Source organism: Cebidichthys violaceus, unplaced genomic scaffold, assembly GCF_023349555.1.
Source record: "Cebidichthys violaceus isolate CVI_PGR_0920_01 unplaced genomic scaffold, fCebVio1.0.p SCAF_16, whole genome shotgun sequence".
Lineage (NCBI taxonomy): Eukaryota > Metazoa > Chordata > Actinopteri > Perciformes > Stichaeidae > Cebidichthys > Cebidichthys violaceus.
Window position 1 is genome coordinate 5,922,578 of NW_027176329.1, and position 14,784 is coordinate 5,937,361.

At 41.6% G+C, this 14,784-nt stretch overlaps 1 protein-coding gene across 1 annotated transcript; it reads right to left on the reverse strand.

Annotated features, from left to right (window-relative positions):
• Nucleotides 1–158: 158 nt before the first annotated feature.
• eloa (elongin A) lies at nucleotides 159–14,103 on the reverse strand. The gene is made up of 12 exons (XM_068710899.1): nucleotides 14,003–14,103; nucleotides 11,189–11,245; nucleotides 10,975–11,084; nucleotides 9,514–10,100; nucleotides 7,651–7,982; nucleotides 6,778–6,889; nucleotides 3,699–3,851; nucleotides 3,121–3,218; nucleotides 2,746–2,926; nucleotides 2,451–2,580; nucleotides 2,033–2,202; nucleotides 159–1,850 (listed from the first exon to the last, which is right to left on the reverse strand). Exons 1-12 carry the CDS (start codon nucleotides 14,072–14,074, stop codon nucleotides 1,789–1,791), a joined length of 2,064 nt encoding a protein of 687 aa, XP_068567000.1. The 5' UTR covers nucleotides 14,075–14,103; the 3' UTR covers nucleotides 159–1,788.
• Nucleotides 14,104–14,784: the final 681 nt, after the last annotated feature.

The following is a 14,784-nucleotide window of genomic DNA, read 5'->3' on the forward strand; positions in this document are numbered from 1 at the left end:
ATTACTTCACAACCTCCTCTGCAGACTTTTTTAATTTTTTGTTCCGTCATTTAGAGAGAAAATATTGACACAAAGTGATGCTCCTTTCTCATGTTCAAGGATGTTTGTTTTGCTGGATAAAACACCACCACACAAAAAAGATTTCTTCACACACAGTCTTTAAGGGCAAAAAGTCAATTTTAATAAAAATGACCATATAACATTTATTAAAATCTAATAAAATTACAATTTTTAATCTACTTCATTTGGGGCCCGTGTTGTGGGGTGCCAGGTCCCAGTGTTGAAAATAAATACATCTTATCATTGTTGTAGACCGAAACAGACGTCCTATTAACTTCTTTCCTTATTGTCGTGTTTCCTAGTTCCTTTTCGTCTCTTCAGCATTCACTCACAGTGAAGCAGATATAAACGGGGACACACACACACATTCAACAGCAGGAAAAACATGATCTGAAGCCACAGGAGGGTTAAAATAAGTCTACAAAGAGTTTGTGTTCACTGATATCATTTTCAGCCCTACACATTAAAAAAAATCCATGTCTAGATATGCATGTGTGTGTTTGTTTTTTTTTTTAAAAGCGGAGTCTTTAACCAGCCACTTGATGTCTCGGCTGACGTGCACCATGCAAGCCATTATGGTAAAAGGAAAAAGTGTGTAAAGGTTTTCCTCATGTAGTGTATCAGTTGCTCTTAAGTAAAAAGTGACAAACAACTATTCTTTAAATAAAAATTAAAAAAGAATCAGTAATTTTCTGTCCCATGAAGAGAAAGTTTGAAATTTGTGTTGAAGAGGTTGCTTGTTAGCTTTCTTGCCAAGAGTTAGATGAGAAGAGTGACACCACTGTCATGTCGGTAGACTAAATATGAAGCTACAGACAGCAGCCGGCATAAAAACTGGAAACGGCCAGCATGGTAGCAAAATCCACCAACCACCACATTCATTTAAATCTCACCGATTAACATGTTGAGTCTTAAGTTAGTTGATATGTACAAACATTTTTTACTTTTCTGTGTAAAACTGGTCTTGGCCGAAAACTAGCTTGTTCCATAACACCCCCCCCCATCATATAAAGACAGAATTGTTGTTTTTACACACAATGTAACATCGTTTTTTTACAGTTTAAAAAAACTAGATAGAACATATTAATGCGCTTTAGAGGTTTGGCCAGATCCAGGCTAGCTGTTTCCCTCTGTTTACAGTCTTTATGCTATGCTATGCTAACCGTCTCCTGGGTCCAGCTTCATATTTAGCAAACAGAGGTGACGGTGATATCAGTCTTCTTGTCTAACTCTCTGTAAGCAAGCAATAAAAAGAGGGTCGACTTTTTCCTTTTAAAATGTCTGCTAAAAAGCAAGAGAAAGTAACAGACTGTGTTTGCAGGTGTGTGTGTGTGTGTGTGTGTGTGTGTGTGTGTGTCCTTTGCGTCTTGTAAAATGTTCATTTTCTTAACACAGATGTCACACCCAGTAACCGTCATTTATGATTTAAATACTTATTCAAAGACCCCCCCCCCCCCCCTAAAAAAAAAAAAAAAAACAGATGCCGCCACTTAAATAAAACTTTAAAAAAAAAAATGTTTTCCCACCAATACTGAAAAGTTCACATGATATGTTTGGTGGTAAAGTTGATGGTGTGTGTGTGTGTGTGTGTGTGTGTGTGTGTGTGTGTGTGTGTGTGTGTGTGTGTGTGTGTGTGTGCAGGGATGATGGGGTCTCCATTAAAATGAGCTAAAAACTTAAATTAAAAACACAGTTGGAATCCATAAAATACATTCAGTCTCTTTCACACTATCGGCGGGAGAATCTGTTCTTGAAAGCTTTGATAGTTTTGGCCATCATGGGGGCGATTTCTGCGAGAAGGAACAAATGGTGTGTTTGAGATTAAAAAAAAAACCAAACCTCAAACATAATTGTGGCTCTCTTTCTGATTGTGTGTACACACACACACACACACACACACACACACACACACACACACACACACACACACACACACACACACACACACACACACACACACACACACACTTACTTTTGACCTGTGGTTTGTCGCGGGCGGCAGGTCCTCCTCCAACTCCTCCTCCTGCTGCTCCACCACCACCACCTGGTGCGGAGGAGCGAGACGAGCCCGGAGAAGGGTCGAGTAGGGAGGAAGAGGAGCGACTCGATTCACCAGAGTAGTCTGTGGTAGCTGGTCTTATTCTGAAGGACGCAGGGAGAGAAAAAAAAAAAGTCTGTAACTGTGCACTAAAGCAAAAAAGACAAATTAACTCCCCTGATGGACTGGAAATACACTCCTGGATAAACCCTGTGCACACATAAATAAAAATGTATGTAAAGTCATCTTTATTTTCCATGTTTATTCCATCTCAACATTTCCACTTCAACACCAAACTCAAGTCCTTAACCCTCGATGTCAAGTATGTCAATGTGCTGGATGTGATACTGACTTGATGGGAGCTGCAGCTGCAGTGGAGCTGGCTGACGAGCCACTGATGGTGCCGAACTTCTCCTGTCGGCGGCGGACGTCGCGCGGTGGCTTGGCGACAGAATTCACAAACGCCATCTTGACCTGGCGCCCTGCCAGGACAAACGCAAAGCTCAAACTAAAAACGGCCAACGCTCAAAACGCCTTGAGGTACGAACCTCAATCTGTGACATTTCTGTAGAAATGAATGTCCATCTCTCCCCACCTTCTCTGTGCTCATTAATGAGAATCCGATAGTGACTCGATGCCTCGCCTACCTTTTGGCTTGTTAGCGTGGGCGGAGGAGATGTTCTGGGTGAGCATCCTCAGTCGCTCCTCGCGCTCGTCGTGCAGCCTCAGGTACATCTCCCTCCACGACTCGTACTCCTGAGGCGTCTCGCGCTTGAAGTCCCGCTGACAATGGCGCATCCACAGCTCGTCAGATTCCTCCGTAAACCACTGAAAGAAGGGAGGAGCGAAATCAACAAGGAGCACCATCAGTGTTCCTACATATTGTCCTCGTTATTCTGCATTTTCTTCCTCTCTTCTTGTCAATTTCTGTAAATGGTAAATGGACTGTACTTGTATAGCTTTTCTGGTTTTCTGACCACTCAAAGTGCTTTCACACTACAAAATAAAAATGTGAGCGTCACCTGGTTGCTCTGCTCAATGCGGTACAGCTGCTCCGGTGTGCACCGCTCCAGCACCGGCTCCAGGATCTCAAACGGCACCCCTCCGACCTCGGCGATGGCTGAAAAAGCACAGTTTGTTTTAGCCATCTTAAGATAACAGGCGGGTGGGGTTGGAAGTGTTTGCGGAGTAGTACAATAGTACAGTATCTTGTATGCTTTGTGGTGAGCCCAATCCCTCTGGCACCTCTATTACTGTAGTAGCATTAAATGCATAATAAAATAAAAAATAAAAATACATTTTAGTGCTCATTCGGCAGCTCCAGCTCCTAAAAAAGGCATGCAGGAAGCAGGGCCATCAACTTCACTGCATTCATTTTGATTTTTTTTAATAACATGATAAAAAATCTGCACATAATTTAATGATCTGTCTTATGATTATGTCTGAAAATTTGGAAATAAAACAATTTATTGATTTCTAATGCCACCTTTTGGTATTTCTATTCACCGATGTACTCATGTGCCATAATAATGTCATGTTTTGGGGTTAAAATATAAAGATTTGGGGGGTTTTCCTAGCAAATATTGATTGCTCCACTCACAGTCAATGTTGTTCTGCAGCACACGGATGCACTGCTCGTACAGAGTCATCATCTTGGGCAAGTAGGCGGTCTTTGATCCCGAGTAGACCACCATCTTGGAGTTGAACCGCTTCCCCGTGAACCCGGTATCTTCCTCGTCGTTGCAGACGGGAACTGAAAGCAAAGAAAGGGAGCGTGTGAGTCAGTCAGGGTGACACGGAGCAGGGCAGGACGAACTTTTACAGATACGCTGACACTGACAGGAAAGAAAAAAAATGCAGTTGTTTGAACATGTCGAAGAAACAGTTTGGTATTTGACACCCAAATCCTGAGTGGAACAGAAGCCCCCAGGCCTCTGAGGTTCACAGCTGCACGGTTACAGTTATGTGTTCACAGTCACTTTCAGCACTGAAATGGCCAAAGCAATTGGTGAACTTGCAGAGAAGAAGAAAAAAAAAAAAACATTAACATTCTTGTGTCTATTAACATAGACACAAGAAACCAGCAGAGAAAACTGGTTGAACGCATTAACATCCACTTTATGAACCTGGTCACAGTAAATCTGCATATAAACAGAAGAGGTCAGGCTCGCTTATTTAATGTGTATTTATAGAGATCTCTGTTTGTACGGTTGCTGCCTGCAAAACTGATCAGTTGACCAAAGAGTGCAGAATTTGTCCGTATCTGGTTGATTAGACCTGTTTTTATTGAAGGATAGCACCACTAACGACTCACACATGGACGCTGCATTTCTTAGAGCTTCTTCACAATAAAAGCATCCCGCCGCTTTGCCAGTGGAAAAGATTTATGTGAAGCAGTAACTGCAGCAGGAATGGTTGGGTTTTACATTAGCAGTAACTTAAAAAAAAAAACTCCAATACGGCAGAAAGTCAGAGTCAGACAGAACGAAAAATCTGCAGAAAATCACTAACTTACGTAGACTTCTGGAGGCTATTTTGTAAGTTTAAGTTTCAGTCGACCTTTGAATGGCATCATTTTGAACATGGGAATACTTTCTTTGTCCGAAGTCTTTGTCCTGCATATGTGGAATAGTAAAAAGCTGATTAGAAACCTTGTTACACGTATACATGGCCATGAAATCAGCCCTCTCCTGATCTAGCTGGAGAAATTGGGTTCCTCTAATCCCTATCCCCCATTACACAAACCTGACTTCTTGTTTACATGACATTTAAGAAACCAGGTGACTGGAGAAAGCCGACCGTAACCCGGTTACATAATCGCAAAGCACTGCACGTTAGTCATACCTCTGCAGAAGTTCGTATACAATAAAAGCATCGTCAGCAGGAAACATGTGACCTCTATCTAATATTAGAAATACATAACATGAGGATTATGTTGAACATACTATGAGTTCTTGGAGCTACAAAATGTCCTTTTGATGGCTGTCATTTTTCAGAAGAAAGGCCCATGCGGTTTCATAAACAAGGCGTACAGTGGGGAAAAAAAGTATTTAGTCAGCCACCAATTGTGCAAGTTCTCCCACTTAAAAAGATGAGAGAGGCCTGTAATTTTCATCATAGGTACACTTCAACTATGAGAGACAGAATGGGGGGAAAGAATCCAGGAAATCACATTGTAGGATTTTTAATGAATTAATTGGTAAATTCCTCTGTAAAATAAGTATTTGGTCACCTACAAACAAGATTTCTGGCTTTCACAGACCTGTAACTTCTTCTTTAAGAGGCTCCTCTGTCCTCAACTCGTTACCTGTATTAATGGCACCTGTTTGAACTCTTTATCAGTATAAAAGACACCTGTCCACAACCTCAAACAGTCACACTCCAAACTCCACTATGACCAAGACCAAAGAGCTGTCAAAGGACACCAGAAACAAAATTGTAGACCTGCACCAGGCTGGGAAGACTGAATCTGCAATAGGTAAGCAGCTTGGTGTGAAGAAATCAACTGTGGGAGCAATTATTAGAAAATGGAAGACATACAAGACCACTGATAATGTCCCTCGATCTGGGGCTCCACGCAAGATCTCACCCCGTGGGGTCAAAATGATCACAAGAACGGTGAGCAAAAATCCCAGAACCACACGGGGGGACCTAGTGAATGACCTGCAGAGAGCTGGGACCAAAGTAACAAAGGCTACCATCAGTAACACACTACACCGCCAGGGACTCAAATCCTGCAGTGCCAGACGTGTCCCCCTGCTCAAGCCAGTACATGTCCAGGCCCGTCTGAAGTTTGCTAGAGAGCATTTGGATGATCCAGAAGAGGATTGGGAGAATGTCATATGGTCAGATGAAACCAAAACAGAACTTTTTTGGTAAAAACTAGTCGTGTTTGGAGGAGAAAAGAATGCTGAGTTGCATCCAAAGAACACCATACCTACTGTGAAGCATGGGGATGGAAACATCATGCTTTGGGGCTGTTTTTCTGCAAAGGGACCAGGACGACTGATCCGTGTAAAGGAAAGAATGAATGGGGCCATGTATCGTGAGATTTTGAGTGAAAACCTCCTTCCATCAGCAAGGGCATTGAAGATGAAACGTGGCTGGGTCTTTCAGCATGACAATGATCCCAAACACACCGCCCGGGCAATAAAGGAGTGGCTTCGTAAGAAGCATTTCAAGGTCCTGGAGTGGCCTAGCCAGTCTCCAGATCTCAACCCCATAGAAAATCTTTAGAGGGAGTTGAAAGTCCGTGTTGCCCAGCGACAGCCCCAAAACATTACTGCTCTAGATGAGATCTGCATGGAGGAATGGGCCAAAATACCAGCAACAGTGTGTGAAAACCTTGTGAAGACTTACAGAAAACGTTTGACCTCTGTCATTGCCAACAAAGGGTATATAACAAAGTATTGAGATGAACTTTTGTTATTGACCAAATACTTATTTTCCACCATAATTTGCAAATAAATTCTTTAAAAATCAGACAATGTGATTTTCTGGATTTTTTTTTTTTTTTTTTTTTTTTTTTCCTCATTTTGTCTCTCATAGTTGAGGTATACCTATGATGAAAATTACAGGCCTCTCTCATCTTTTTAAGTGGGAGAACTTGCACAATTGGTGGCTGACTAAATACTTTTTTTCCCCACTGTACGTTTGTTTTTAATGTGGGCGGGGGTTACCTTTCCGTCTCTGGGGGGACAGCGGTGTGACGTCGATGGAGGGCAGAGGTCTGTAATTGGGTTGGATCGCTGGCAGAGGGATTTCCGGAAGAGTCGCAACGACCTCAACCACCTGCAAACAACATCACGTTAACGTCGACGGGCAGGATCTGATAACAGCTTTTCAAACTAAAGGTTTCAAATAAAAATAGATGAGCAGTCTAACGACACAATAAGTTCAAGAAATGGTTTTGGGAAATATGCTTAACGGTTTCTTTTTGACTGTTAGATCAAAACTTTGATGGCACTCTCTGCTTTTGTGATACTTTGAGTCTCTAAACTTGTTATAGTCTTTGAAATCTGGAGGTTAATTCTCTTCTATGAACTATAACTACTGCTGCAAGGAAACAATATCACAATTCTACAAAATAAAAGCACAGGTTTGCGTTGTGGAGAAAAATACAGGTGGTCATAAAGTCTTTTAACTGAAGAAGATCTCACCATTCAAACACAGAGGCCTTAAACTTATAGCTGTAACAATTAGTCCATTAATTGAACAGGCGATTGACGGAAAATAAATCGAAAACAATTTTGATAATCGATAAATCTTTTTAGTAACTTCTCATGGAAACATGCAAAAAACATTCTCTGGTTGCAACTTCTTCAATAAAAGCAAACTGATCATATTTGAGGTTTGCAATGTTGGTCGAATAAAACAAGTAATCTGGCCTCATCTTGGGCTGACATTTTATAGACAAAACCATAAATCCAATAATAGAGAAAATAAATGGCAGATTAATCGATAAAGAAAATAATTATTAGTTGCAGCCCTACTTATATTCAACTGGAAAAAAATCGAAATCAAATGTAAAACATCTCTGCTGCTGTTCTTACCCGCTTGCGTTTTTCCGTTGTTGTCGAACTGGAGCCTGAATGTGGCCTCTTGGTACTCTGAGTGCCGTTGGCCTTACTCCCTTTGGAGGAAGAGGAGGATGAGGAGGGGGGCGGCGGAGGTGTGCGTGAACGATGGGAGGACGCCGTGGTGGAGGAGGAGGAGTGAGGCGGCCGAGTGTGTGACGAGGACGATGACGTTGGCGGCTGCTTCTTCTTCTTCTTGACGGGTGTCGGGGCGTCATATGTGAGGAAAGACTCAAAGGACATGGTGGGAGTCTCAAAGTCTTCTTCCTCCTCCTTGGGCGGAGAGTCCTTGGGCACCCGCGGTCGCCCTGGAAACACAGAGGCAAATGGAAGAGTTAGAAGATGCAGGGGATCATGGGGAATCCTCAAAATGACTTACAACTACCGGAAGCTGAAAAATGGTGAAACCAGGGAGGAGAGCCCAGATGGAAACTAAGATAACCCAGCTAGGACCTCCACTACTCCACTACCCATCATGCTCCTGGCTGTCTGATGCCCTGTCGCAGAAAAATAAAATGGATGAAAGCAGCTGGAGGTTGGTGACTGTTGAGCCCACATCTTCACAGAGACCTGGATCCATCGTGGTCCAGGATCAAGCTGCACCTGACGGACAGACAGCAGGACAGAGAGCAGGACTCTGGTGGACCAGAGGAGGTGGACTCAAACAGTCAAAGTTGATGGAGAATGTTTCTCCTCATGTTGAAGTTTTAATGTGAAGATGTCGGCCATATTATCTGACCAGAGAATCTTTTTTTCTTGCTGCAGTTTAAATTCCTTGTGATGTAAATTCAAAAATATGCACTACAGAAATGTATTACTGATTTTGTTTTGGTTGTCATGCGTTTGTGGTGTTACAAATGGGCTACAACTGAATCTCTTTGTGCATCCTTGTGTTGCATAGTGACAATAAATGATTATTGATCCCCGAGTCCCTTTGCCCATTTACTAGTAATATTAAGGAGTCTGTAGCAAGGCTAATCACACCCAATGTGCTGCAAAAGTTTACCATTTCAGGTCTTGTTAATGTCCATTTTTACCTCAACAATGCTAGCAACTTAAAAACAATGCTAGCAAAGTAAAAAAAAATCACCGTTAGGCAGTATTTAGCCGGTGCTTGGAGCTCCCGTTGATTGTTTTAACCCCCGCTTCCAATTCTTTATTATCCAACTCTCTCAACAAGGCCCAACACACACAAAACAAAGCTGCTAGCCAGAGTCAAACCACAAACCTTAAACATTTGCAACATGTGTCCAGCTTTGTGAGGACAGAGCGATCACTCACTGCTGTTTGGGGAATTGTTGCATAAATGATAAGTTTCTCGTTTCCTGTCAGCAGATTGTATCTCAATTAGCCGGTACAGGATGTCGCTCTGTCTCTGTTGTGGCCCTGAACTTTTTTGGGCTGATGAAACAGAAACATCAGAGCTGAACAGTCAATCATCCAATAAAAAAAGAAACATTTGCATTATTTTGACTTCGACAATGAATAAAAGGTTTCATGAAATTCAATTGTATTGTCAGCTACAATTCTTGCTCTGGAGCATCAAAACAAGTGCAAAGTGGTCATTGTTAACTGATGGATCTCTTCTTTCCAAACATGAGCAAGTGCCTTATCTACTTCATACTAAATCCTCTCTTATTGTTGTTGGCTGTGGTATCATCATACATTTTTTAAGTTTTTTGTTGAGATTAAAGTTCTTTATTAAAGCGATATGATGCTCAGACGGTTTCCCTAAATTACCTCATAATCCGTCCATGCAGAGGACAAACTAAAATGACTCTCGATGTCACCCAGCTCTCCCTGATGTCACAGTGAACCGCTTCCATCCAACACACTCACCGTCATCTCCTCCTTTCTTCTTCTCCTCCCTCTTACTCTCATGCGTAGTGGACTTCCTATTGTGCTTTGCAGACTTTGTTACTGGACTTTCTCTGTCTGCGCTGCGGTTCTTCCCTTCGGCGTCTCCTCCTCGAGCGCTACTCGTTTGTGCGTGGCGTTGCCGCCGCTCCTCGTCTCTGTCCCGGTTTCTTTCGCCGTGGGAGCCGTGGTGGTGGTTTTTGTTGGGTTCTTTGTTTGGTTTGGCGAGGCGGACCTCTTTGCGAATAGGAGGAGGAGGAGGACTAGGTTCAGGCTCGGGTTCAGGCTCAGGCTCAGGTTCAGGCTCGGGGCTCTCGTACTCGTCCGACTGGTAGCCTCCTCGCTGCGGGGGGCTGTAGTGCTCGTGTTGAGGAGGTGAGGGCGAGTAGTTCGTGTGATAGCCTCTCTCTACCTCTACCTCCTCCTCCTCTTCCTCTTCCATGTAGGAGGGCTCTTCCTCAGGGGAGGGCTCCCGGGTGCGTCTGTGGCCTCCACCTCCTCCACCACCACCCGCCTCTGGACCTCGAGAGTGCGTGTGTGACCGCGGTGCCTCTTTGACGTTGGAGGGTCTGAAGTAGAAAGATGGGCAGTGGTGAAAACACCACTTACTTTTCAGATTAGAGTTTGACATGCAAAACATGCAATAAATTACATGAAGTTTTCGGAGTTTAACGACTCAACAACATTTATACACCTCTGACAGGTTAACATAGCAGTAATTCATGAACAGTCTGAATAGGAAAGCTCTTCAGAATAACCCCTTTATCCAAAACAGTGGACAGTAACCGCTGTGAAGCGTGCCAAAAGCTGGAAGACGTTTCCATTCATCAGAACTGATAAATGATTTGAAATACAACGAACAAGATTGAAGGAATTTGTGCAATTGCTTATCTGTGGGTCACAAGTACCTCCCTTTACTCCAGAGCTCTTATTTAGTTCGTCTAGAACAATGGTTCCTAACCTGGGAGTCGGGGAACCTCGAAGGGCTCGAAAGATAAACTGCAAGACGGGCGGCGAGACATTTAACAGGATAAGCAAGCAGGAAGAAAAAACGTTTAAGCTACAAAAAATGACTTTCATTGCTCCAATATGTTCTTTTCCTTGTTATTAACCAGATCATTTGACCTCTTCAAGCCTTAAAGACATTTAAAAATAAAACAGGGGAAAAGGTATGGGCCCAGTGGTCCACGTGTTTAAAATCTATTTTTCTGAACCTAAAAGAAAAGTTGATCAGGAACAAAGACTCAAAGAGGTGAACTGTTGATTATTTGTCCCTGGAGTTTTAATGTTAACGGAGACAGATACAGATGTTGCATCTCCATCGCACATGCTCCCTGCAGGATTAGAAACTTACAGTATACGGGTACACGAGAGCTGAAGCAGGGACATCTCCACTCCTTATTACTGTTTGCGTGTGTCGAGGCTCAGGTATGCACAACGTACCTGTCTGACTGAGGGACCAGTTTCTTCCATTTGGCCACGAGGCCTTTCGCCATCTCTCCAGCCAGCTGATGCTTCCTAAAAGAATTGACAGTCTTCCCCACTCCGGTGTCCTACAAAGAGAGAGCAAAACAAAGTCAGAACTAACTCAACAACAGGCAATGTTGGAATCTTGTATTGGCGGACATTCTAGTGTGGAAATCAAGAGGACCCTCACCACCAGTATGGTCACAGTCATGGGAAGCTCCCCCAGTCTTTTCAAAGTCTTCAGTAGCTGGAAAACAAGAGAGCATTTGAATTATTCAGAGGAAGATTCTGGTATTAAAGTCAACACATTTTCAGTATTGATACTTTAACATGGTTTATACATAATTTTAACAATACTTTTTGTTTTTATCTAAAAAACATCTGTGTACACTGTACGTGAAAAATAAGAATAAAACGTCAGTGTGACGTTACACCAACGCAGGGAACAACGTAACGTCAGGTAACCCCAACTGACCTGCCCGAACATTACAGTGTTGTTTAACCAATGTAGATTTATCTCAGTCGATCTTAACTGAACCTCAAATACTCTATTATAAAAGGTATTTGTGAAGCTAATTTCCACAACTTCTCTAAAAACTGTCTAGTTCTTGTCTTCATAAACACTGTAAAAAAAAAAAGTCTTATATCTAAATCCTAAAGAATTGTTGATCCAGAGTTTACAGCTGATGGAGTTGGCTCAGTTGTCATGGACGACCTGTTATCATACAGTAGAAGTTCAACGCCACGGCTCACGTGGCGACAACTGAGCCATCACCATGGCGATAGAGCAGACTCCATCCACCAAATTGGAGTAGATGTGGTCGAAAGTGACGGAAAGAGCCAGCAAGTCATTATCTCAATGTCAATAGAAAATGTACTTTAAATATAATATCAAATATGTGTTGACAGAATTGTATAGGATATGAAATATTATTAAAGGTATTTCATATGTTTGTATTGCAATTTTCTGAACCAGCAGTGTTTGTGATTAGAATAAATATATCATCGTAATCAAGATGGGATGGATATGTCATAACTTAGTGCACCAGTAGCTGTAGCATGACACACTGGGTTTCATTACTCACACGTGGACTACCTTTGTTCACATTATTGTCTTATGATGCATGAACTCTCTGACCCAAAGAAGGGACACCTGCTTCATGACAGGTGGTTGAGGAGCTCTTCTTGACCTTTTCATTTAAAGTGAAATGAAACAGCAGCATTCACCAGCCCTGCGTCATGGTGGAAACTTAATGATAACGTGGCCTAACGGGACGGGCTGTAGTAAAAAAAATTCACCCAGGTGTGATTTTGTCAACTTTTAATAAGATATTTACTTCTCTAACCCGGAATGAAGCTTCTGTTTACCAAACCTATCACACAGAGCACGACTGCTTTGTGTTGGGAGGTTCCATTTGAGCAGTGAAAGTAAACAAAGAAGGGTCGGACATTGTTAATCATCTTTTATCCGCTTTTAGTTTTCAGCATTTTAAGAGCAGATCCCAATGCAGTGATGTGCAGCTGTAGCATGACCCGACATTAGATAAATAATTTTATCATTACAGGCCTGGAGTCGGTGTAACGTTTACTGTCATCACTTTCCGCACTAGCGTTAGTTAGCTTGATGGCTAACGGCTACTCTGGCCCCGAGTGTCGCTATAAGAGAAATTACGTTGTGGTTAATGTTTTTATTTGAATGACAGATAGAGTGTCTGTGAGAGGTTATTAAACCAAGCGGACAGGGGTTAATAATAGATAAACGATAGCGTTAAAGAAGTACGTTATAACTAGTTAAAACCCCTTAATTATCGTGACGTCTCTCGTGGTGCCTTCGCATGCTGTCGGACATGTTGCAATTCTAAAGTGAGCACCAAAGAATCACATCCAAGACATTGACATGATTCCTTCCAAAGTATCAGGATACTGAAGAACTTACATTTTACGGTATACTATAACACCAAGAGTGAGACATAAATATGTATCTGGTGAAGAAGACAGTAATGTATTCTGCTTCTGCAAAAACATAATGAAGCCACAGAACACATTTTCTTTTCTTCAGGTCACTCTCAACTATATTGGAAGCAAATTAAATAATGTATAAATAAAATATTTAGGGAATATGGATTGGTAATAAAAAGAAAACTACAAAGTTTACTGATCACAAAGCTAAATCAACAAAAACGCCTTCAAATAACTTGAAAATGACAAAGGAACAGTTATTTTAATTCAATATTATTCAAATAAATATTATAATTTCAATTATATCGTTGAGTGTTTGATGGGATCTGGAAAGGTCTACCACAGTCTGCTGCCTTGTTGTTTGTATAGTTGAGAACTGCATTTTTGTTTTTTTAAAGATGAGCACAATTGACCTAATTGTGAATGTGGGATATTAATGGGAATGACTGCAGTGTCCCATTAGTATTTTTAGGGGAAAGGCAATGTGCAAATGATAGCTGCTTCTGCTAATTAATGTATTTTAATTGATATTTAAAAACATTTCAAAATACAACTCAGTGTATTTTCTGACAGAGTTGATATGGTATTATTTAATTTTTTCATTTCAAACGTGACGAAATTCATGGTTTCAGCCCAACTATTAATACTTGGTGATTGATGGGCTGTCAAGGTTTTCATTCCTGTGTCGTTGGTTGACTTTACAGTTGTCACAAGTTGCCACCACTTGATTGGTCTGATCAACCACTGAACTATTCATTCATCAATAACACAATTACATCAGGAAACGACTGCAGTTTCAAAACTACTATCATTAGTATTTCCGACCCCACAAAAAGCAGCTGAATGGTCTTTAACGCAAAAGCGTGTCAGGAAAACGAGTCCTGAGAGCGGCCCTTGAATGCAACATTTAAAATAGCGTTGCGACTTTCGCAGCACTACCGTGGCCGCGGCTTCGTTTCGGGCCGCCGGAGACGAACCGTCGCATTTCGGGAGACGGTCGGTGCTACACACCAAATCTGTCCGTCTCCACCTGTTCAGTCGTTACCTTTCGAGGCTCCGGATTCTCCAGGAGCCGCGACTGGAGTCTATCCACTGCTTCCAGCAGTTCCTCCGCCATGTTTACTGCTGGTACCCTGTCGCCCGGAAACTACTTCATCCTGACTGACCGGAGAAAGGGTGAAAAAAACGGAGAAGTTCCGTTTAATTCAGTGAACGCTGCTGCGAACAAGAGGCGTTACAGCCGTTTGAAATAATAACGTATATATTTAATAATAAAACGGCATCAATACATATATTAAGAATTAAATTATTAAGAGCAATTAGGAAATCTAAAGTTTGTACATGATGAGAAGAGTCACGAAAGACGGAACTACGTCACAGTACAGCTGACGGAGCACGCAGTGACGCTGGTTGGTTTGACGTCAGTGAAAACGCTGAATAAGCATGTAGTGTAGTTTACTATGTAACCTGTTGGTACAGTGTCATCTTTCATATAAAGAAGTACTATAAATATATAGTTATATATATAGTTATAGTTATATATATATATATATATATATATATATATATATATATATATATATATATATATATATATTTCTTCTCAAGCACAGTTCAGAGACAAACATTTTTTGTAGTTTTTTACTTTTTACTGAACTACATTTATTTGATAGCTTAAGGTCCAAGTTACTTTGCAGAGTCACATTGATAATACAAAATGTAATCAACCAACACATTCTGATAGGTTGAGATTATAATGTACTTATTTCTATTTTATGCTACTTTGTACTACCACTCCACAACATTTCAGAGTGAAATATTGTACTT

What these genes read in the sequence shown, in the direction of transcription:
- eloa (XM_068710899.1), bottom strand. Translation starts at nt 14,074, where the DNA reads ATGGCGGAGGAACTGCTGGAAGCAGTGGATAGACTCCAGTCGCGGCTC. An exon ending in GCTGCAGAACAACATTGACT is followed by an intron (nt 3,219 to 3,698) that starts GTGAGTGGAGCA and finishes GTGCTTTTTCAG; the next exon opens with CCATCGCCGAGGTCGGAGGG. An exon ending in CGACAAACCACAGGTCAAAA is followed by an intron (nt 1,851 to 2,032) that starts GTAAGTGTGTGT and finishes TCCTTCTCGCAG; the next exon opens with AAATCGCCCCCATGATGGCC.